The sequence below is a fragment of the Barbatula barbatula genome, assembly GCF_947034865.1.
Source record: "Barbatula barbatula genome assembly, chromosome: 2".
NCBI lineage: Eukaryota > Metazoa > Chordata > Actinopteri > Cypriniformes > Nemacheilidae > Barbatula > Barbatula barbatula.
The window spans coordinates 28,337,608-28,363,049 of record NC_136767.1 but is presented as its reverse complement, the minus strand read 5'-3'; the positions used below and the strand labels follow the sequence as shown (position 1 = coordinate 28,363,049).

Sequence of the window (25,442 nt, the reverse complement as noted above, 5' to 3'; positions counted from 1 at the left end):
TTCATCACTTTCAGAATCCCAACTTCAAAAGGAGTCAGCCAGAACTGTTGGTCAATATGAAGAGACATACTATTATTAATAAGGCCAAGATCCTGTCCGGGGAGAAGTTGACGTGTAAAGCACCCAAACCAATTCGTCCAAAATCTCAGCACAACACTGCAGCTGAGAAAACAGGCCAGTTCAAGTTCATACTTCTTGTTCGATAAGAGTTATGCTGTTCTTCTATTAAAGACTTAATTGATGTGAACATGATGTAAACATGCCATGTCCTGATTGGCTGATAATCGCATTATTTTAGGTTCTGTACATCACCACCGCACTGAATCCCATCGTGACCGAACCCCAATCCCGCCCCGATCCTGGACGTTTCGCGGCGGTGATGTATCCCCATTCTACACCAACAAGGGATTCCCGTTTTCTTCTTTCAGGGGATATCCACCCAACATTCCTCACGGGATCGTGTCTAGTCCCGCCACCATGTTGCTTCATCAAGAGCCAAAATATATACATCCCTCAAACTATTTCCCACCAGGTATTCTCCACATTATATAACAATCACAAAGAAGACATCTTTAATCTGTCTAACAATTTGATTAAATGGAGAGCAAATTGAGATTTTTGCTTTTAGATTCTAAAAAAACCACAAAAGTGTTTTTAAACCATGAACACATTTGCTGAGATACAAAAAAACGAAGTGGAGTCAGAAATCTCAGTGTGATTTTAGAAATCGTTTAGATATTTTTTTCCCAAGCCAGACATTTTCAAGAATGCTATTCTACATAATTTGTTTAGCCACATAAGTCTAATGGGCTATGAATGAGCCGTTTTGTTCAGCATTTTATATGATTTTATTTGCTCTCAGTTATTTGTCAGTACTGCAGACGTTGTTTCGTGGAAGCAGACAGAACCTTTTCCGATCAATATTCATATCCCCATTACGGTTATTTCCCGGTGAGAACTGCAAACAATATCAATTTAATTCATCATTATAGACCTAAAATGTGGCTTTGTTTTCCTTATGCTTAATTTCTTTGATTCTGAAGGAACTATGACCTTCACGTTTCATTAATAAATTGCCTAAATACCTTTGGTTATCCTTTTTCTAGCAGAATTATTCGATGAGTGCCCCTCACAGCTACATCCAGACTCAAGCACAGACTCCATCCGACAGGGACGATGTCAACCTGGAGAGAGCGTTTCACATGGTAGACGAGTATCAGGGTTCACCTGATGTCAGCATGGTCCAAATGGGTTCTCCTGTGAATGCCCACCACACACCCGGCTTACCCGAGCCCTCTGGAGCCAGTCTCTACACATCACCTGCTGCATCCAAGCTCAAATCTCTCAGTTCCCAGAGCTCCTCAAGTTCAGTGTCAGAGCTGGATCCCTATGACATTGCTTGTGGTGTGAGCACCGCTTGCATTAAATCGGAGCAAAGAGTCAATCGAACCAAAGAAGAGTCAGCTGCATCTTTTGAGTCTCTGGAAAAGGTTAAAATCTTAAAGGTTAAAGTTTAAATCTTTTAAGAACTTACCCGACATATGAACTGTTCTACTTTGTGACTTAGGTCTTCGATTCATCTGCTGAAGATCAGAACGGCCAGGAAAGCAGAATTCTGGGAAATTAGTCACTGCAGCTTCGTGGTAGGACAGTTTTAGAAAACACTATTTTGGAAACCTGTACATAAGCTTTTAATAATTCTGTGGTTTGTTCACAGATGAATGTTCTTCAAAAGATGCTCATGAGGCATATTGAGGAAATGTTTAAATGCTAAATTCATATTTTTCAATGTTAAACAAATAAAATCCAGTGTAGAAGTGTGCTTTGTATTTAACATGAAAGTAGCATTCGTTTAATTTGCAACTCAATTTAAACTGCACTATCAAACTAAATGAGACATTATCCTAAACAATTTTATAACATTTTTAGCTTAATTCAAATAACATGAATGTCATTGCACTTCAAATAGTAAGTGGTATTTTGAGGTCTTATTGTTCCATTAAAGTTCAGATTTAGATTATTTTCTGTTGTTATTCAATAAACATTTGGACAATTTAATGCATTTAAAATCACATGCAAGCAAAAGCAGCAAAACAAGACTACAAATGGTTTTACATGCTCCAACGTTTATTGAAATTCACTTGTGCTTTAAAACACCTTTAATACTCTTCCTCCTCCTCAACATCTTCAGTCGAATCGGCCCCAACCTCCTCGTAATCCTTCTCCAGCGCAGCCATGTCCTCCCGTGCCTCCGAGAACTCTCCCTCTTCCATCCCTTCACCCACATACCAGTGCACAAAAGCCCTCTTCGCATACATCAGGTCAAACTTATGATCCAGACGGCTCCATGCTTCAGCGATGGCCGTGGTGTTGCTCAGCATACACACGGCTCTCTGCACCTTGGCCAGATCTCCTCCAGGAACGACGGTGGGCGGCTGGTAATTGATGCCGACTTTAAACCCTGTGGGACACCAATCTACAAACTGAATGGATCTTCGCGTCTTAATGTTGGCTATGGCAGTGTTAACATCCTTTGGAACGACATCGCCACGGTAAAGCAAACAGCAGGCCATGTATTTGCCTCGGCGAGGGTCACACTTCACCATCTGGTTTGCAGGCTCAAAGCAGGCGTTTGTAATCTCCGGCACAGAGTGCTGCTCATGGTACGCCTTCTCCACAGAGATGATGGGAGAATAGGTTACCAGTGGGAAATGGATGCGAGGGTACGGAACCAGGTTGGTCTGGAACTCTGTGAGGTCCACGTTGAGGGCACCGTCGAAGCGCAGGGATGCTGTAATGGAGGACACGATCTGGGCGATGAGCCGGTTTAGGTTGGTGTAGGAGGGACAGTCGATATCGAGGTTTCGCTTGCAGATGTCGAAGATGGCTTCGTTGTCCACCATGAAGGAACAGTCTGAGTGCTCGAGTGTCGTGTGCGTCGTGAGGATGGAGTTGTAAGGCTCCACGACAGCGGTGCTGACCTGGGGGGCAGGATAGATGGAGAACTGCAGCTTGGACTTTTTACCGTAATCTACAGACAGCCGTTCCATCAGTAGAGATGTGAAACCAGAGCCTGTTCCTCCACCAAAACTGTGGAAGATCAAAAAGCCCTGAAGACCAGTGCACTGGTCCGCCTAAAAAAAAAACGGAAACCATTTTAAGTATGGTCAAGTATTCTGTAAAAGTCTTTAAATACTCACTCACCATTTTTCGCATGCGGTCAAGCACAGAGTCTATAATCTCTTTACCAATGGTATAATGACCACGGGCGTAATTATTAGCAGCGTCCTCCTTCCCACTGATAAGCTGCTCAGGGTGGTAAAGTTTTTGATAACTTCCATTACGGATCTCATCTACAAGTAAACAGGTGCAATAAAAATAAGGCCACAAGCTCATTAAAAACCAGGTTTGACAAGGACACATGAGAACATCATAAATTAAACATTGACAGAAGGACTTGCCAACAACAGTGGGCTCAAGATCGATGAACACAGCTCGAGGAACATACTTCCCAGCACCAGTTTCACTAAAGAAGGTGCCAAAAGAAGAATCTTCCAGCGAGGTGCCCTCAACGATTACGGTTCCGTCCGGATTGATACCGTGTTCCAAACAATACAACTCCCAGCAGGAGTTACCGATCTGGACACCCGCTTGGCCAATGTGTACCGAGATACACTCCCTCTGAGAGAAACACACACACACACACACACACACACACACAGGTTACTACATCACAGGTGCAGAAGTATTAATATTCCCAGTGATATTAACTCAAGAAATGAATCTCACCATTGTGCTGAAGTGACCCAGTTAACAAACTAAAAGAGAACCTTAAACCCGGGAATCCTAGTTTATCTAAAAACTAGTCAATAAATGGTTATTGTTTGAGGAGAAACACACTTCACCTTCAGCTCTATTCCAAAGTGATCAGCTGCTCTTCATTTACATCCGTCGGCAGGGTGTGGCTTTCATTACTGATAATGAGCTGGCCACCCTGTGGATTTTAGAGGGCGTCACAACATTTCATTGCATTTTATAGCTCAAAGTGGTCAAATAAAGAGAATAAAATGTTTAGTTTAAAAAGTACACATGACGTAAGCATCACAAACGGATTCATCATGGGTGAGTTTAAGGTGAAGTAGCTATAGTTTAACCACATTCTTTCCTTTAGTTTATTTTTGTTTCATTGTGTTGTAAAATATTTATTTGTATTTATTTAAAACAATATACCATTTCAAACAAGGAAATAAATGACTGTTACTAAAACAATTACAGCTCGTAATGGGACTTGAAGCGACACATGGTCACAGCGCAACCAATAAACACATCTGAAACATTAACCTGTGTGTCTCTTTTGCATACTATTTGCTGATTCCGAAAGTTAACACATTTATTAAATTGAAGGTTAAGGTTTGGTCGGTCTCAAATATACAGACATTTATCATTATAGGATGATATACCATAATTATTTTTGGGGCCTTTCATTTGCATACTCCTTTAATTGACTATGCATTAATGTCTATAAATATATACATTTATATATATATATATATATATATATATATATATATATATATATATATACAATAGATCTATGTACAATAGAAATATATACAAATATAACATTTCTAAAACAGCCATCTGGATTTATGTATTTTGACAAAAGTGATAATTCAGATCATGTTTTTATTGTTTCGTATTTTTAATATTGGTCTTAGTCTTTAGCCTATCGAAAATATGTTGTGAGAGAGAAATACAAGGGTGTATATAGCTCTTTAAAAACAAATAGATTGATATTTATAAAACACTCATTTGATAGTTTTTCGGTTTTGTTTACGAAGTTAAATGGTAAATATTATTATTGTCTTTATGACGTGACTGTGACTGCAGTGATGTCCCCCAGAGGGCGCAGTGTCAGTGGCCTGAATTGGTGGGATCAGAGAAGTTCTGCTCCACCCTCAGTGTCAGTCCCACAGCAGGTACACTCTCTCACACACACACACACACACACACGCGCCAGAGTCACTCACACTTCAACGTTACACTTTTCCAGCGATCCGTGCCGTTCGGACAGCGACACGCAGCTTATATTTCACCCCACGAACAGCGCATTTTGGGATTTCTGCCCACTGGATTTCAGGACGTATATCTGCGGAGAATCTGTTGTATGTGAAGGCAAAACAGATTGTTCATCTTAATTCATTCACGACAGTGGAAGTAAACGTTCGTCAACGTCGCTCTTCAACGGGCGAGAACTTTTCGCAGGCTCTTGTTTTACTCCGATAACTTTTGTTGTGCTTCGTTTTTCTCGCGGGACCCGACGGGGAAACTTAACAAGCTGTTATTTCGTCGTGGGCTTTGAGTGGAGTAACATTGATACAATGTCGCATTGATGGATACAATCTCTCAACCTGTCGCGCGCTGGAATGTCTGGAATCCTTTGAAGTGGACGCGTCGCGAAAATGAGTGATTATGGCGTGACTTTATCAATCACTGCGCGCGGGAAACCAGACGGAAATCATAATGTGCTTCTGGTATTATTGATCTGACCTCAGGTGATCGGACTCTATGGGTCACCTGTGCGTGATTCCATCTGTCCACTGTGGATTACTGTGCGCGTGTCATATTTCACGTTTAGCTGTCAGTGATACGGGCCAGCTCACGCTAACTAACATTTAATCCGCACTAAACTGCCTTTTGATTACGTGTGTGTGTGTGTGTGTGATAACAAGTGATATCAGTTTTATAAACGGTTTAATTGTTTATTAATGATGCCTTTGTTTAAAAAACACCACTTGAAGTAGGTGTAGATGAAAAAGACATTAAAGATACTTCAGAAGCCACTGACATCTCTGGACACGTTCAGTGGATAGCTGGGAATTCTACTTTAAACATTTTTTGCTGGGCTCTGATTGGCAGCTCTGTGGACAGTGCATCATGTATGGCCGGAGCCCGCCCCTGTGCCCGGGACAATGAGGGTTCCTGTGCGGCGACTGGCTGGGCTCTGGCCATGGCTGCTCATGGCCACTGTGCAGGTGGCGTTGGGCCACACGGGTTTGGAACTGGCTGCTGCCGTGGAGTCCGAAAGATCGGCGCCCAAAGCCACGATCAAAGTGACCCTGTTGAAGCAGGAGCCCACCAGCAGGCCCATCACACTGGAGGGGGTGTTTGCCGGAGGCAGTGCCGGCTATGCCGAGGGGAAACTGATGCAGGTAAGCAGTGGAAGTTGGTTGCAGTGCTTTGCCTGCTTGCTTTGGATGCCTGAACCCACGGTTGGTGTGGAGAAGGGTCTACACATGATTTGTGAGGAGAAGATGAGCCCATTTTAGCAGATTAACAAAGTGCGCATATTTAAAGTACCATTATTCAACCCTCAGTCCCCTGTGTTCCCTTCATCTGAGATATGTTGCCGTCCGGTGTGTCGGCCTCCTCGCCTGGGAAGCCTTCATGTGTGTTGCTCCGAGTGCCAAAAACTCCACCCAGGCTTATTGGAGGTGATAGATTTGTGGTCTTGTAAACAGTTAGGTCTGTTCTCCGAGGCCATACTGCCAGATGTTGAGTCTTTGAAGGCTGCATGCAGCACAGTTCTCTGCGAGAGCGATCCAGATAACCCCAGAGGGAAAGTGCTAACTGTAAATGTATCTTGAAAGCCTTTTCCCTGCAGGAACGAGACATTACACCATAAAAACTAGAAAAAAGACCAAGCTTTCATAGTGGAATGCGTGTGTGTCTTGAGTGTAGAAGACCTGACTAAAGATAAATGCTGGATGATATATTTACATGTGTTTGCAAAATGTGTGTGCTGTTTGTGTGTGTTGCCTCCATGATGCTCAAATGGTCTGTTTGAGTGTTGCTGGACGGTTGCTCTGTGGTTTCGAGTTGTTTCGGTTGCATTTACATTATTGAATTTTTTACTCTATCAAAATAGAGACCAAGTGTCTTCACTTTAACTTGCATAACCAATCACCCTCCAGGACTCATTCATCCCTTTCCAAGCGCTGCTAACTAGTATCTACATGCAAAATGTAAATTGCGAACGCAAGCCTGAGCAGAAGAGAGTTGTTGTTACAGATCTGCGTTAGTAACTCGAATGTTGAAGGTTCTGGCCTTATCTGGGGGCTGAAAGCGTGATCTGCATTGTGTTGTGTGAAAAACAACCGGTAAATGACACAACTTGGCGTGTATGTTTGGGTGCATGAGTGTTTAAAGGTGCTGCTCTGGGCTTCTTTATAGAGTATGTCGCTGTTGTTGTAGCGTCGACCTGTTGAAACAGGCCTGGGTTGCCCCGGTGTTTTGTCCTGCTGCATAATGTTCCTTCCTTTAGGGGACAAAGTGATAGATTCATGTGCTTTTTCTTTGTCCAGATCTTTTAAATGCTACATTAGGGCTGTTGTCTGTTTTTAAGACGAATGATGTTGAATTATCTTGAGCATTTCTCTTTATGATCTGTGTGTGGGGCTGGGCGATACAGGGCTGTGCAATTCATCGAAAATGAATTGGCGTAATCGTCAATTTTGGCCTTCATCAATTACAAAAACAAAAGAATCGAGGAAAACTTATTGTGCCGCATTCCATTTTGCAAGGATCCTCTCTTTTCTAGTATTATAAATCCACAGCGCACACCTTTCCTTAACAGTGCTTCAGCAGTGATATTTCTTTACATTTATATTACAGTTATTCAAGTTTTTTTTCTATGTTGTTTCAGTGTTAAATAATCGGGATCTCAATATTGGCCAAAATGATTTGTGTCATAATCAGCATCCCTAACAAATATAGTCCAATATTCTTTTAGTATTGATCTAATATGGCTTGATTTATTTATGTGGTTGTATCAGTGCTGTTAAATATATAAAAATGAATATTGTATCAAATTTTGAGAATTTATTGAAATGAACCATTTGAACCGACGTATGAGCATTAATACAACTCGCCAACTTTAATGGCAATATTGTGACCGAAGCTATTAAAACTTTTGTATAATCACTTTTATGTGGTTTGGAAGACAAGGATCACAAAATGTAAAGCTGCAATACGTAACTTTTGCCTCTTTATCGTCATGTGTTTGAAACATAAAATTGCAGTTTGCTTTACATCTTTGTGGGTTTAATAAAGTCAAACTGACGTTTTCCCCAAAATCTGATCTGAAAGCTCAAATGATAAATCACTTTTATAAGCTTATTGATGTGAATCAGGATAAAATTAGGCAACCGTTGAATCACTTTTATGTACATTTCTAAAAATAAAGGTGCTTCACCATGCAATAAAATTACCTTTTTTTGTCTAAATGGTTCCGTAAAGAACCTTTATAATGTCAAGAACCTTAAAGAATCTTAAAGAAGTAAGAATGTGATGTTTTTTTGTAGAACCTTTATGTTTAAAGATGTATTTACGTCATGGTTTTTCTTTCATTTTGAACTCAAAAAAAGTTACAAATAAACAACAATTTGTTCATAAACTTTTAAATGGCCTGCAGTGAGGATCTGATTGATCGCCAAGCTTTACCATGCAGCGTCCATCCAGTGAGTTATTAAAAACGTCACGCTAAAGAGGTAAAGCTGAACAAGCGAGGGTCGGATAAAAGCTTCTTTTCCTGTTCCGTGCAGGCGTGTCAGTCTGGCTGTCCTCGGGCTGCTTTGAATTGGCCTCGTAGAGAATGACAGCCAGTTTTTATAACCACCAGTAATTACACATCCACTGGCCCATCTGATGTTTGTGAGCGTGTTGTTTCTGCAGGCCACAGGTTGGCGAGCTGCTCTCCCCAAATTTAAATGTCTTTTCTGGGCCGCTCGGTGGATCACAGAGCAGGAAAATACAAGATCAGACATGATGATGATGATGATGATGGTGGAAAGGTTTTATTTAGGGAGAAAAGGCCTCTCCTCTGAGCCACTGCCCTTTAATGCAGGCACATCTAATGCGCTCAGTTTATTTTACGATATAAATGTGTAACCTTGTTGTTTGTGTAAAATAGATGCACGTTGGTTTATATATATTAGGTATGTTCATTTCGGATAATTTTCTTAACCGACAACCGACGCTCGTTAACCGAACATTAACCGTTAACTGAGATTTTTATATAAATCGGACGTTGAAAAAATACAGTTGCCGATTGTCTGTGACCCAGTAAAAACTAATTTTTATGAGTGAGTAAATTATTTGACGGTAACGACATATTCATGAAATCTCGCATTATAATGCTATATTGTACACCGAATTTTTCTTAGATTGATTTAACTAATTTATTTATTACAATTTAATTAAATGCTCACCATAGTTAAAATGTAGGCAAGTTATGAAAATGTACTGAAGATATCAAATTAAGTTCTGACAATCAGTATTATTTATAAACCGGTGTTCATGGGGTCTGTACTGTAGGTGTTTATCGTTTTCACTCTCTATTAGATGAGCAATATTCGTGTGTTGCTCTCTGTCTTTAGGTTTGTTTATTCTCTATGTTTACTCCTCAAGCGTCTCCCAAAACTGGATGTTAGCGCGTGACATCAAAGCGCTCGCGCGGCGAGCATCATCACGCGTCATCGCGCATTTCAATGCAAGTTTCACCTTAGCTTGCCTTGAAATTTTATTAAAGCTATTAACAGCTTTCACAAAACAACATGACTTCTGCAATACGTGTTGAGAATGAGCTTTTTTCTATGCTGGAGCAGATCCCTGCACGAGCACTGCGGGTGAGAGACGAATCGCCGGACTGGAGCGGATCACTAAAGTACAGACTTAAAGAAGGTCAAAAGAATGTTTGATAGGTTCATTTGTTACGGGTGGATTAATTCATTCGTTTTTTTCAGAATAGAGCCCAAATTGTAGAGCGCCAAGTTAACCACGCCTACTTATTTACATTCCGCGGAATACACGGAATAGAAAAATCTCGGATGGAATATTCTGCCCAGCCCTAACTGATAATATTAATCGGTCATACGGTTTAACTATCGGTTAACGGTCAGACGAGTGATATGAACATCCCTAATATATATATAATTGTTCTTAACGTTATGCTAGAGATTTAGTGTGTGTCAGTGAGACAGCTAACAGTGATCTCAAGGAATTGCACTGGCCGTCATGGAGTCGTTCTGAGGACATTGAAGGCCAGCTTCAAAGTGTTTGGACATGTCAGAGGGGTCAGGCGTTCTGTGCCAACACTTTGAACTTGGATGGTTGTCCTTCGAGATCAGCGAGTGAAAGGCTCCAGAGGTTTTTCCCCGGCATACAGCTGTTAAAGTTTTACTGTCTGATGGGCATTTATTCCCCCACACCGTTTCATTCAGCTCGACATTTTTCTCACAAAGACGTCTGTTGGTTTATCCCAGTTATTTTATAGTTGTCTGTTCTGTGCTCGATATTTGTGTGGACTGGAGTCCTTTACATTATTTACACATGTGTCTTAACAAAATCTACATTACAAAGTTGCATAACTGCGTATTATATTTATTTCAGTTGTGTTGTTGTTGCGGTGTGTATATTGGCCGAGTACAAATTACTATGGAAAGTGAATGGGCGGGATTTAGACGTTTAAATGACTTCTTCGCCCAAAATGTAATATTCTGTCATTTATCCTCGCAAGACTTAAAAGGGATACGTCACCCAAAATCTTGTTTTTAGCTCAAAACATAATTTGTCATGAGTGATCTTATTTTTTTGGCATGATTATAATATTTATTCGAATATTTCATTTGTAGGATTTACTGCTCAGTATGACTTTAAATATGGAGTATTTTAGCTTAATTTCCATAAAATAACTAGAATTAGAACTTCAATATATATAAAATGTCGCCCTATGAAACCATTTACATTTTTTCCCAAGTTCTGTTTTTTCCCGTTTTTATTTTTCTGGATTGCAATTTTATATTCTAACATTATTTCTAGCACACTTTGCACTTTGTTAGCTGTGCAGTGCTTCTTTCTGGCTTAGAAGTAATACATTTGCCAGATTCCGTGCCATCCGTGTTATACAGCAAATTCACTTTATCATGTCTGAATTCATCGGAAATCATAGGACCCTACCAATACACGCAGTGGTCTACAATGACGAAATTATTTGCAATGTTTACAATGTTATGTACAGTAACAGAAAAAAATTGGTGATTTTTAAAACCAAGCATTATTGCATAGTGCATAAAGCGTTATTCATCAAATTATCATCTCACATTTTTCTTCAAAATCATGCAACCATACATGTACTATTACAGTCATTTACAATTGGTCATAGCGATACCAGACTGACAGGTAATGTGTGCAGTGACAGAAATCGATTATTGAGTTAAACCGAGCGTGACTGCAGACTTACACATTAGCTAAGCAAACATGTTGGCAGCCTCCTATCTATCGTGTAACTCTCCACTTGTAACTAATGTTCACTTCAAAGAGTGAAACTCCCTTTCTGATGTCTCAGGAGTGCAGATGATGGGGAGGAAGAGATGAACGGGTTCACTGAGGAGAACTTCAAAGAGCACGCAGTTAAAGACGCGAGTCTAGATGATTAAAAAGAAGCTTGTTTACTCTGTGTTTCCGATAGGCTTCCCCTCCCCTCATTCAGATGGATTTCCTGTCTGTATTTTCCCTCTGGAAACTGATAACAGCACGCCCGCCCCTCCGCTCGCCTGCCGACCTGTTGATGTTTGTCTTGTGGCTGTCTGTGAAATTGTGAGGTGTCATTCGAGCTGGTGTTGGAGCGTCAGCATCTATAGTAAAGACATATAGCATCAGATCTTTTGAATGTTGATAGTTGTTTATCTTAGACACCTGTGAGGTGAAATGAAGAGCATTTTATAGGAAAACCATCAGATCCAGTTACAAGGGTCATGGGGAAACTTGGAAATGTCAGGGACTTAAAAAAAAGTGTTGCGTCTAGGCCCGGACAATTCATAAGAATCTATTTCTAATATACTTCAATTAGATATTGACAATTTTATTGTTTCTGACGGTACAACATAAGTTTCATCAGTGAACATTGCATATAGAGAAAAACTTGTAGTAATACCATCTATCTTAAAACATATTTCTCAAGTACTACTATTATTATTATTTTTTATTGTAATTTATGTAAAGCTGCTTTGCAACAATAACAATTATGAAAAGAGTTATATACATGAAATGTAATTGAATTGAACAAATTAAATCCTAGGTATGTTTCTATAGGTACATTTCTATAGTTTTCTTAAGAACATTGGTCCCATTGATTTCCATTATGGACACAAAACCATAAAGACATTTCTTCAGTATCATCCTTTGTGTTACACAGAAGATGTAAAGTCATATAGACCGTTTCATGGGAGACAAGGGCCCCTGACCCCAGTTAACTTCCGGTTTGTGTTTGGCTAGTGTCTTATAATAAAACAATTAATTAAGTTGTTTGAAACTGATAAATGGTGCGGTCCCAGCGCTAAAAGATGCAGGACTTCAACAACACGTGGTAAGTGAAATCGATGTCTGTGTTTTGTTGGCAATGGGTGCGCACGTGCTTTAGTTCCGCTTCCCTGCCGCACGCGTCATATGTTTTTGGAAATAATCGTACAGCTGTATCTGTCTTTATAAATGCGATCAAACTAAGCACTCTACTGATATTTGAAGGGTACGATACTATTCTGCAAGTACTGAAGATTAACGTTATATATGCAGAAACTGAGTTACGGCCACTTTAAATGAACGATATGTTGAATTTTTTTGTTTGTTCATTTTATTAAATAAACAATTTCTTGAATGGGTCCTGTAGTTTGGTTGCATTTAAACAAACTATATGGTTCATGGACATCTAGCAGTTAAGCTTGGTATCGCAGTCTTAATATTGGAGAGAGACAAGTTTAACTCAGTTTCTTAATAATCTGCAGGTGTTCTATTGTTTGTGAACGTGTACTAAAAGATAGTTTAGTTGTGGTCACAATAACGTTTATGTTGTTAAGATGAAACCGTCTTTAGGTTTTGAAGGACGTGATGTGAATACATGCTAGATTTCTTATTTTCATGTAAACTATCCCTTTAAACTTGATGGCAGATGGTTTGTGCTGTATTCAAGTTGTGTCGTATTTTCCTGCAGCTGGAATTACATTTCACGCTTTTATTTCCCAGTAACAGCTTGTTTGCTTTGTTCCATTGAGGAATTTGTGAAGACGAGAGGAACAGGAAGATCTTTCTAGACTCTGCTGTCATCTTACAGTAGACCCTTTGTTCTTTTATAATGACGTTGTGTCGCTGGTTAAAATAACATTTCTGTGTGCTGGCATGATGTTTTCTTCTAGGGGGCTTAAGGTTTGATCAAATGAGCTTTTTGTGAACAGGAGATGTGTAAGGTATTCGGCTAGCTGCGCGGGCGCACGTGTTATGAAGGGTTGAAGTGGAGGGCAGGCAAAAAAGCTCTTAAAGACACTGGGCCGTAGTCACTTGTTTAAGTCATTAGAAGAGAAAGGAATGCTGGGATGTATTTGTGTCTGTCAGTGGCACATTATACAACACATTCCTCAGGAGTTTTCAGGCAAACCGTGGTAAGAGGGGCTTTATCAAGCCAATGCCCCACATTGTATATGCCGTAAACATAACCGTATACTGTCTGAAATGCAGCTAAACACACTTAAGGCTTTTTTAACCCTGGGTTAGTCATTCACATTGTATATTTAAGGCGCTGGGTATCGTGTGGCCCTGCTATAGTTGGGACTTGCTGGAAATGTAATGTCATTAGAGTACATGCTTGCTTTGCAAAAGTCATCAATAAACAAGGGTGTTTGAATGGTGCAGTTCCAGCATCTGCCAGCACGGGTTGACGGTCAAACCTCAACTCTCTGACCGGCCAAAGTCCATTTACGAAAGTCGTGCCACTTGGTGGCCATGTTAGCAACGGCTATGGACAGCTATTACCATCATAGCAAGTCCACAGTCCTATCTACTTGAATGGGTGATGGCAGATATTTGTAAAACTGCTGGCAAAAAAAATCACCATTGAACAGCAGAGTTTGGTTCAAATTTGAGATGACTACATTTTTTATGGTGCATTCCAATTAACATCCATTAAAATGGAGATGGTTTGTTTTGATTTAAGCAATAATAACTAATACATTTAGGCATTTGGCCGACGCTTTTATCCAAAGCGACATACATTGCATTTTTCCTATACATTTGTTTCTAAGTATGTGCAATCCCCGGTGATCGAACCCACGACCTTGGCGTTGTTAACGCCACGCTCTTACAACTGAGTTACAGGTAAGCGGTAATAGCTAACTAACACAATATAAACATAAGATAATAAAACGTATGCTTTTTAAGAAATAAGTTAATGGAGTTATCTCATTTTGGAACCAAACTTTTCATTCCGATCAATAATAAACCATGACATGAACCGTATCATAACTGTGGTTTGCTAAGCTTAAATTGCGCTAAAAATCTGATTTTTGCAAGCGCCTCACGACAGCCAAGTTAAGCCTTTAGGAATGTTTCTTAATGCGAGTCATTTGTCTGAGTGCTTGTAGGTCCAGTTAGATTGCTTGGGTTATTAGGCGACTAAATGAGTTCCCTCCCTAATTTTTGTTAGTTATGAGTTTGATGGGTAAAGAAACATGTTCTCATCGTGTTCTCATCATGTTTCTCATGAAGTTAAAGACCCAAAACGCAGCAAATCATTGGTAATTTAGATTCATTAGTGTTCGAATGTGTCTTCCTGCCTAGATCATAGACGATTTGTAATCGTCATATTATTTCCACTTAAAGTCAACACGAAGAGGCCTTTTTATTTGACACGTGATTATATTAGAATTGATTTATTCCTTTATTGAATATTTCTCATTGCTTGACTTGGTGATATAGATGTACATCATGTTCACAGCTCTATATCTGGGTGGATGGAGTTATTTGCTTGAGCTTGTGATTGGCTGTTAAATGTTAAAGTAGGCGGAGATGTGATGTTCTTAAAAACAATTTGTCACTTTTTTTCCCATCACAGGTACAGTAAGTGTAAGTACAGTAAATAACTGGAATCTTGTTGTGTCTTCATGATCGCTGTTTGAGAGAATTGTACAATATGGGTTGTAAATATGATTTTTCATAGTATTGTGATCTGTAGAACGCCGTTCGTAAGATCAGTAATGTTTCTGGATCCTCGACTGTAAGGCTTAAATGCGCAATGCCTATGTTTATTGATTCTTTATTTAATGAAGTGTCATACACAAACTAATCTCTTCGTACCAAAATCTTCATTTTGGATTTTTGTCTTGTTTCTAAATTAAAATATCCTTGAGTCTGAAAACAAGTAACAGTACAACTGCAAGGAAAATACAAACTTAATTCAATATTTAACATCAGTTGATCCAGTTGGATAACAAACTTGTTTGTAAATTTGTTGATCTCCGTGTGATTGTCTAATGGTTTTGTTAATAGCTCGCATCATCTTCCTCCGGATGTTTTTCCATATGGAACTGGATTTGTAAACAATAACACGCATTGTGTAACTTTATTTCATTAGCAAACATCAAACGCAGAGTTAAAATGTAGGAAGATGGTGATTAGAGAAGGAAAAGCAAGACACCGGACTGTGTGTGTAGAACGGTATCTCAACACAAAGGTTACAGGTTCAAATCGCAGGCAACGCATTTGCTGATCAAAAGTCTAGCTTTGTCAACAAAAGCAAAAATGTCAACGCGAGAGTTTTAGAAGCGAGAGTTGCACTGAAATGTGGGAGGGAAAGAGCAACAACACGAGATTTAAACCTAATTCAAAACTTTTTTTATTGAAGTCTCATCGATATATTTGTGTGAAATTGCTGTGTGTATAGTTGAGAAACGGGTTTGTGTGTGTGTGTGTGTGGTTGGTCTTCGACGTGTATCATTTACTAAACTCCATTACCTCACATCAAAGCGTCTCAGATCTTGTGCAATTCTAACAACAAAAGCCATATTGTGGTGAAAACGCTTTATACTTCTTAAAATCACATGCTCGCCGTACAGACGACCAATAGCGTGCGTGCTGTCCCTCCTCTGACCTTTCCTCACCGTGTTTCTCCTTGTAAAAGACTTCAGAGTTGACTGTCAACTCATTTGTGCCAACCGTGCCTTTCTCAAACACTCCTTCAAAGTTTCCAAACAGCCCCGGTTCAGGCCTCAGACAAGGTGCCGTCCGACGAGGCGTTTGTAACCATGGTAATGTTTTTTTTTGCTTGAGCAAATAACTGATTTGATGCAGCTTGCATTAGCAGCGAGAGGTCGACGTGTTGGAACAAACTGTTAAATTTGCTTTAGTTTATTCTGTGAATCTGGTATTAAGTTGCCCCGAAACTTACATTACATGAATGCAAATGTTTCAATCGATTATAAGCGGCAGATGTTCAGCAACCGGTCTTTGGGTGTAACATTTGAGGATAAGCTCACATTTTTGTAGTTTAAAATGAGACCGTATTATCATCTGCTGTTGCACTTGCATTACTTGTATTTTCAGGCCTCCAAAATCTTGATGCCGTCTCAATGAGCGGCCAAAATGCATCGTTTTTCTTTTGTTTTTAGTTGAAAACAGTGTTGTGTCAACGTCCCCCTGAGATGTACGTGCTGTGTCACGGTCCGCAAGTGGTTTTTACACTCATTCAGGAAACTATGTGTGGATTCCTACAGTATTGACTTTGTGAGCTGCTTCTAACATTAGCAGGATCTTCAGGGAGACACGATGAGCGCGGACAGAAAATCTCTCTCCCAGTCGCGCCTCTGAGTCACATGCCCCTGACACCGGCCTCCCTCTCGCTCTGTCTGTGTCTCTGTGCTGGTGTTGGAGGTGAATGCTTTGGCACGCTGCAGGAATGTTTAAGGACCGCTGGTCTGTTGGCATCTGCTGCTCGATGATTGTAGCTTCACAAGTCACAGACAGCACACACGTTTAACCCTCTCCTTATGGGAGATTTCTTACACGCCATGTCATTTGAGCTTGTCGGTGGGTATTTGTCTTTAAGCTGTAATCTTTCTTTTACCCTCGCTCCAAAGTCCAGAGCAAAGGGCCTGGCGGGCATCGCGCACTGCGGCCGCATGGCATGTGAAACCTGCAGCTGGTGCAGAGAGGAGCGACTCAAGCTTTTATTTCTTTGTCTCTCCCACATCAAGGCCTTTGTTGCATCAGTTCAATTCATCTTTCTGGGTGAATTTGAGCCATAATAAAAAAATACGCCCACATTCATTATTTTGAAATGAAGCCTTTTTTAAGGCTATTTTTTTAGCTTTAGATTATTTTTCTGTATTGCTTAATATACCGTACTACATTTTTGTTTCATGTAAGTCATATTTACTTGTTAAACAAGTACTCATGAGTATTCTGTTGACCTCTTTTTTTGTAAGAATGTCAAGTGATATCTTTTGTAAAATGGATGATTTCATGACGGGTGCAGTTAAAATTGTCTTTTTGAGCGTAATATGTAAATATTTTACAAGAACAGTATCAACTTTATTGACTGTTATGGAAGTAGAGCGGGAAATGTGAAAAAAGTCACAGAGCAGTTGACCTGGATGTGTTCTTATTCTTACCCGCCCATGTTTTGGTGTTAATCGGTTGTGTGTGCGCGCATTTTTCCTGTCCGAGTTTTGTTCGGCCGGTTCCCTTCAGATAATGATATGTCTCCCAGAAGACCCTGGACTGTCTGGAACGTTGGATAGCACATATGGCCTCCACGGGCCTGCAATGCATTTCATGCGCACACACTAGCCTTCACCTGTTTATTAACACATTTCATGTCATTGAAGTTTTGTGCATTTTTACCTCTATAATCTGGTTGGGTGACATGTAGCAGTCAGCTGATGTAAGAGATTACCTGGTAAGATTCATTTAAATGATTCAAAACTATTATTAAATAATTTGATTTAAAAAAATGTTGTAGGCTTATTTTTCAAGGTTCAATCAAACTGGCTTTACATGTCGTTTCATTTGACTATTTATAATAATTTACTATATGCATTTGTATGGCTGCAACTTATCAAAATTGGGGGTTTTTTAATTACAGAAACTCGCCACTGGTCAAAATCTTTAATCGTAAGCTGAAATGACTGCATTTAAATACAATTTTTAATAACAAATATTTTATTAGTGGTGTTTGAATTTAAGCAATTCAGAGTTTTCAGAGAATTCTTATTGATTCCTGGTTTCAATTCCAAAACGGTAAAAAAGAAATGAAAATATATATTACAATATTTATATAATATATATTTGGTTTGGTCTTAAGATAGAGTCCTGGAATAAATAAGTTTGGCAAAACAAACTTGTTTTGAAAAGATCAGCTGTTCATGTTCGTTATTTGACTAGAGTAAAGGGATTTCAGGTACTTCAGGACAGGTGTCTAGTCCCTCCAGGTCCTCTAAAACCCGTTTACCTGGCCCGGATCTGCCGCAGGCGTGGCCCGGCGGTTTGCCGTAATGATGAATTTCGCTTTTGATCTGAACATTCCACACTTTTATTATATTAATGCGGGGGCTCAATTAGTGTTGAGTGTGCCTCAATTTTGCATTCCTTCCAAAACCTCCGTCGTCTGTTCGGACACGATCGGAATGCTTCTTCAAAGAGCTCCTGAAAGTTTGGCCATGCCGATGTGTGCACGCTCGACTCTGACAGTGGCGAAACCATTAGCAACGTTATTGCTTCATACTCGCTTTGAGCGGCCATCCATCTTCTGAACAGATATACGAATTTAGTGGGAAATCGTTGTATTCATTAATATGGAGGAATGTAAGTTAGAGGAGTTTTTGCAGTTTTTGAGCGTAGGATTTATTTCGTTAACAGCTATATTGAAAACGTTTGTTTGAATGTTTAGCTAAAGGATAAAAAATGACGTATTAAAGTTTAATTGGGGTGTTTTTGTGGATGGTGTGTTTAAAATGCTTTAAATAAACTAAACAAGCTAAACGGAAGTTAAATATATCGGTGAATCAATTTTTCATCAACCAAGAAGAAAGCGAATCCGTTAATAATCACAGATTGTGTAGGATATCAGTTTTACTTGCCCTCTTTCTCTTTGTTTGCCGACTGTTAACTATTACCAAAGCATGTGTAATTTGGCCGAATCCCAACAATGTTACACACAAACACACACACGGGGAGCATCAAAAGACTCCGACATTATGGCCTGAAGGTGTTCAGAAAAACACCCCGTTGAGACGCCATTATGCCATGTTCTTCCTCATTCACCCACTTTCGTATGCACGTATGTCTGTTGTTCTAAAAAGTGCATAAACACACACACACACAGATGTGGCTGTTTGTCTCACCTGTAGCTCCGCCCTCTCTCTTTCTCCGGTAACTGACGGAGGGCTGATCAAAGGCTCGCCGTCGGCGGCACAACTTTACTCTTGTTTACTTACCCTAATATCTACCGCGTTACATCAGCCGAACTGTTATTCATTAATTTCTACTTTCACTTGTGTCGCTGTGCCCTGTCTGGCACTTTCTGAGGTCTCTTGAGTCTTTCTATTTTGTTATTTTCAATAAAACAGCTTTGTCAATAGGTATGGCCATTTGTTTCGGTGTATTTAAGTTTGGCAAAATCTCTGTTTTGTGTGTCGCATCACAGCTTTAAATGATGATGCAGATTATAAGGTTTGAGCATCGTAAGCCTCTTAGTTGTTGCTGTGCGTGTCTTTGTGTCTTTTAACACTGATTTGACACTCAATCAGTTAACTTGCGCTAAAGATCCTCTGGGGAAAACCTTTCCTGGAACCGCTGTCTGTCTCCCCTCCACTGCGTCCAGATTCTTATTGGTTGATGCAAGCACAGCTTTATCTCTTCAATCCTTCTCAACTTCCTTTTCGCTAGTGCCGAGGCAGTTTCCATGCAGAAAAAAGACTCAAACCTTATCTCTTGAATCTCTTACCTGTTGCTTAAATCAATGGCTTTGAAATGTGTCCAGCAAGACCCCCGCGGGCTAGAGGAACTGTACTGTAGGTGATGTCGAGTTTTGTCTACTCTGAAAGACTTTCCTCTAAAAAACAATGTTGAAGGTTTACATACACCTCAAAGAATCTGACAGATGTTGATCATTAGAGAAAAGTTTCAACCTTATTACAAAAATGACCCAGGCCTAAAGTTGACTTGGTTCTTAATACTGTGCGATGTTACCTGGATGATCACTGACTGTTTTTATGTTTTATGATGGTTGTTCGAGAATCCTCCAGGTTATGCACTGGTCCTTGCTTTTTCAGCATCTTCTGCATATTTATATTTTGATAGTAAAAACACATACTCTATAACCAAAGATAAATGGTAACAAATGCGCTAAGAATCCAGCTGTATGTGAAGATGTTATTATTTAGTCTTCTGGATCTGAAGGGCATTGCTAAATAAATATGATCTTCAAACGAAATCTTACGAAATAATTTACACCAATCTTTCTCTTCATCTTTCGATTTTGTACTTAACAGCGTTGAAGTTCATTTCATCAGGGTCTATATATTGTCTGTATGATCTCTACCACTTGCTTTAGGACGGGCGGTTGTCACGTTGTAGTTGACCTTGACATTCATTGGATTGTTTTTCTTCGTCAACATGTTATGAATCTGCTATATAATGTTTCTAAAGTGCCAGCTGCAGCGCGCCATTGTGACAGACTGCTGAAAGGATACCATGTCACAAACACTTTCAGAAGACATTGTCCTCGACTGAGATTCTGATTTCAAACTGTTGTGTTTGCAGCTTGTAGAAGGATCCAAACAGACTGCTTTTGTATTCCAGACAACACATGAAAAGATACTATTGCAATACAAACACAACTGTGTAGTATTATATATTTAAATATCATTTTGCATTCTTATTGTTTACAGTTGTTATCGCACTGTTAATATTGATATTGATTTATAGTGATGTTTAAGGAAAATATCTGTTCATTTTAATATTTGTGGCTTGTGTTTTGAATCATGTTTCCCTGCATTTCAGACATTTTCCCTAAACACATTTATTTTGCATTTATCTGGCTGATTCGACTATGCAAATCCATTGGCCCTGCAATGGTGTCTAAGAACTGTTTGTTTATGTTGGTTCTGCTGAAACTGTATATCGGACATGTTTTTATTCTTATTTCTAGATTATTTTTGCGAAAAGTTCTGACATGCAGGTTTGTCTTGCATCCGTTAATTGTTTTGGCGCACGTTCACCCTCTTTTAGAACCGCGGCAGTGGATCTGCGTGGATCCGTTACACCGTCAGTCTGACACAAAGAGAGAAATTTCCATGTGTGCTGCACAATTTAAGTGCCGTCCCGTGTGAAGACCTCCGCCTGTTTTTCTCAGCTCAGACGGTTATGGTACGTGTATGTTAAACAAGGTTACGGTAGGAGTCACCCGACAGCTGGTTGAGTGCATTGATGGTGCATGATGAGGTCAAAGGTTAAGAGTGTTTCTTATTTATCTTACAAAGCTTAATGGCGGAAAATCATAGGCTAGTCCCTTTAAAGGGAAAGTTCACCCTAAAATTATTTCTGAATTTCCCGCCCTTCATTCCAACCCTGTATGACTTTCTTCTGCAGAAGATATTTTGAAGAATGTTGGTATCCGGACAACACCGGCATCCATTGACTTCCATTGTATGAACGCAAAACCACAGAGACATTTCTCAAAAGAAAATTGAAAGTGTTGTATGAATAATTGTGGCAAAGTGGGCAAGTTGTCATCTAGGAGAGACAGGAGCAGCATGCATGCAACTGCACTTTTGTTTGCAGATAACCTCTCTCTATTGTGTTCATGTGTGTGATGCGTCGAGTGTTCAGCTCAGTTGTCTGGCCAGAATGCTGATAAGATCAGGATGAATCTCACACAGCCTTTGAGTACAAATGCGTAATGCTTAGTGCTTTTCTGTGTCAGGAGGGCTCAATTCTCCAAGCTGCCATGCCAGGCTCCTTACAACCATGATTCTTAGCTAGCGGCTCCTCACCAAATAAATCTGCTCCGTGTGCATGACGGACAGTGAGGAAAAGCAATACACATTTTATTATAAAATATATATAATCGTGTAATTGTTAGCATGGCAATATTGACAGGCTCTTCATTTTTGGCCCCAAAGGCCGTTGTCATATAAACATTTACTCTCCCCTTTTTAGGGACAGTTCTCCCAAAATGAAATTAGTTCATTATTTCATCATTTTCTCATGTCATCGCAAACCTGTTTGACTCTCTTCTGCAGATCACAAAAGATTTTTTGAAGAACGTTGGCAACCAAACAATGGGAGTCATTCCCATTGACTTCCATAATATGAACACAAAACCACTGTGACATTCCTCAAAATATCTTCTTTTGATTTTCAAGAGATGAATATACTCTACAGGTTTTGAATGACATGAGCATGAATCAATTATGAGTTTTTATTTTCCCTTTGAAAACGTAATAAATTATTTTAAAGTCATTACACATATATTTTTTAGTCTGAAAAAAAGATTACAACTCCAACAGTTCATTTATCTTAGATGCATATATATTTAGATTTATTTAATGAATAAAAGTATTTGGTTAACAATTGATATTGTTTAATATACACTTAATATACACAATATTTGTGGTTAATTCTAAAATAAATATTTTAGTTACTCAGATTTACTTAATTCTTTTTACTTACATTAAATCAATTTAAACAGTATATTTAATTCATTTCACAGCTTTAAAATGTACTTTTTTTGGAGTGTAAATTGTTTGATGTTAAATCAGTTGTTTTTATTGTAGATGAGACGTCCTCAACTTCCAATATTGTGTGCAGTGTGTGTGGTCTGTAAAATGTATGATAACAATATTTGAGTGTTTAAGGCTTTTTTTGAACGTTTTACATCGGGCACCATATGCTGACTACTGTTGGTTTCTGTCGTAGTTTGGAGTCCTAGTTTAAACAGTAGCCCTGAAGAATAAAGACTGAAGTTCAAGAGCGTTAATGTCTTTGAACCCGCAGACAGGGTTCAACATGTCCTACGCCACAGCAGCTGGAGAAGATTGAGTTTGATCTCTTGCCAGATGTGTTTCATGAGCGTTTGACCGGTATTCTGTTCTGCTCGGCCCTTATTTCCATAACCTTCCCCCTCGCTTTTATCTGCGATGTGGCTGTGCACCGAGCGATATAGGACGACATTCAAATTCATTGTTCTTTGTTGAATTGAGATCTTAAATGCTAATCTAATGTAAATGGAAATGAAGCGAGTGCTCCATTTACCGCCGCTATAAAGCCAGAAATCGTAAAAACGTTGAGCGAGATATTAAACTTGAGCATGGCCTGTTCGTGCATAAAATCAGATTGACTTTTTCTTCCACAAGAATCGCTAGATTGAATGCAAAATGAATCCGAATGGAAGTCTGTGTCATACCACATGCCATGCACCAGTTGAAATATTCAAATGACCACATCATATTTTGGTTTCCTCCATCATTGATGTTCTGCATGACGCAGTCGTGCATGCTGGAATGACACGCTTCATCTGCACGAAAGATCAAGATTCGAGACATCAAAGGAACATATTAGCATAAACATGCTGTGTCCAGAGATGCATTACAATTAAACAAACATCGCACTCGATCTTGTATTCGATTACCCGCTTAAAGCGAGCAGGTATGTTGACGTCTCTGTCCCATGTCAGATCTCGTAACACTTTCTTTATCAAGACTGATATACTGTATACAGACTCGATATCTGAAATTGTCATGACAGGACAGAGTAAACAGACAGCTGTATGTTTGGACATCGCAGTGTAAACAAACAGACATTTTACTCCGTCTGCCATGTTTGTCTTTCTCCATTTTGCTCTACTGTATAATAACAGACTCAGATCAGATCAGGTTGCTTGTCTGCTTTTCGTAATCTGGCAGGTGTAGATGCCTTTACAAACAGGTATTGTGAGCCAATTATTGATGTATCTACTTCGTAAACTGACCAAGTTTGTTGTTTAAGTCATTGAGGCACATTTCTTTATTCACGGTGTTTGGATGTCTGTGACCGTGTGTGTGTTTGTGTGTGCCACAAAGCTCCACAGTCATGCTAAAATCCTAATAAAGCCGGCCTAGATTTTTATGCTTGATAGAAGAAACACAAGCACAAAAGGCTCATGGTTGGTCTGAGGGTTTGGTTTAGAAGATGAAAAATATCATTAGCCTGATATGAAGTCTATGAGATGTTTTCAGCGATATGTGCGTGAGCTGAGGTTCGAGGCCTGCCAACGTCACCCCCGTCTTTCTCAGCTGGTCTGTATTTCACACGCATCAAAAGTCTTATTCCTCTCACGCTCTCTCTCGCTTCTGTTCGGGTTACTCGAGGGTTGTCATGTAACACTAGCGACTTTATTTACCAGCGGGGCGACTTCTATGATCCGGGCCTGTACGGGCTCATTTATTTACCCTGATGACTCTGCAATGCGGGACAGCCGCCAAAATGACTCCGGAGCCGAGGCCAGTTCGTCTGCTGCAGACATCTTACGAATCTCTGTTTATCATTGAATTTCTTTTGTGTTTGACGATGAAGAGTATCATTGTTTTATTCGCTTTTTAGCATGTTGCAATGTTGCGCAATGAGAAACAAACAAACGTCCTGGTCTAGTTTATTCAAAAGGTCTATAGACGAAGAGATGAAAGCTTTAGACAAAGGTCATATTTTAATTGACGTCTCGATCTCATGAAGCTTTTGACGTAACCATATAAGCATTATGTGATGTTGTTTGCACGTTCAGTAATATGATTTATAATGTCACTCAGAGCACCGAGTTCTCTTACATCCACAATGTGCTTTTCCAAGTGCATCTGTCGTCTGTTTTGCTTTCGAACACAGTTGGCTTGCGTTGTCAAGCAGCCAGAATGTGTATGTGTGCGTCTGCGTTATTCTCACACACACTTCCACACACACACACCATTGGAGTGAAATATTAACTGCCTGCATTAAAAACTTGTCAATGGAGGACCAGCTGTTCCCCACAACACACACACTTCCCAAATCTCCACTCCAGTTATGCCCAAATTCCTCTGCCGGTCTCTTGTGCTCTCTGTGACTCTTAAGGCCAGAAACATAGTTTGCACATGCATGCGAATGCAGAACCGAGTGCTTGGCATTGCAAGCACGTTGTACATATCTGAAATGTGTTCCTGCGTCGCTGTGATGGTAGCAAACTGTCCCTTTAAGACAGATCTGTGGTTGTTCTGAAGATAAATTTACAGAGTATTGTCAATAACTATTTGTTAATGTGCTAAATGTGAATTGAATGTTTTTGAACGTTCTATACAAATCATGCTTTTTTTTTAACCGGGACAAAAGAAAAGCACATTTTGAACAAAAGCACAACCAAAAACATTAAAGGGGAAGTTCACCCAAAAGACATTGTGTGATTTTAATTTTAATTTTTTTACTCACCCACATGATGTTAAACATGTTTAGGGAACTTCCAGCATCTTCGGAGCACAGATGAAGATATTAACGTGATATCCGAGAGATTTCAAGGCCTCCTCATACACATCATGGTGTCAGTTTTAGCCAAGGTC

General features: G+C 39.6%; 2 protein-coding genes across 5 annotated transcripts in view; one reads left to right on the top strand and one right to left on the bottom strand.

Moving 5' to 3' along the window:
• Positions 1–1,640: 1,640 nt before the first annotated feature.
• Positions 1,641–3,956, bottom strand: LOC306903453 (tubulin alpha-1C chain-like). The gene is made up of 4 exons (XM_079472622.1): positions 3,790–3,956; positions 3,462–3,681; positions 3,205–3,353; positions 1,641–3,134 (listed from the first exon to the last, which is right to left on the bottom strand). The coding sequence occupies exons 1-4, from the start codon at positions 3,790–3,792 to the stop codon at positions 2,160–2,162; spliced, it is 1,347 nt and encodes a 448-aa protein (XP_079328748.1). The 5' UTR covers positions 3,793–3,956; the 3' UTR covers positions 1,641–2,159.
• A 1,053-nt stretch (positions 3,957–5,009) lies between these two features.
• Positions 5,010–25,442, top strand: part of rnf43 (ring finger protein 43) — a 68,475-nt gene continuing 48,042 nt past the window's right edge. For 3 of the 4 annotated variants that reach the window (XM_079472577.1, XM_079472576.1, XM_079472574.1), the window contains exon 1: positions 5,848–6,212. In XM_079472577.1, coding sequence (XP_079328703.1) covers positions 5,973–6,212 — 240 coding nt within the window. In that variant the 5' untranslated portion in view covers positions 5,848–5,972. Of the gene's footprint in view, positions 6,213–25,442 lie in introns of all 4 variants that reach the window. The other variant, XM_079472575.1, reaches the window with a different exon arrangement.

Bases quoted from the DNA above. Each gene is read 5' to 3' on its own strand.
- LOC306903453 (XM_079472622.1), bottom strand. The intron at 3,354-3,461 runs GCAAGTCCTTCT...GTTTACTTGTAG, and splicing joins TCTTGAGCCCACTGTTGTTG to ATGAGATCCGTAATGGAAGT. The intron at 3,135-3,204 runs GTGAGTGAGTAT...TTTTTTTTTTAG, and splicing joins TTGACCGCATGCGAAAAATG to GCGGACCAGTGCACTGGTCT.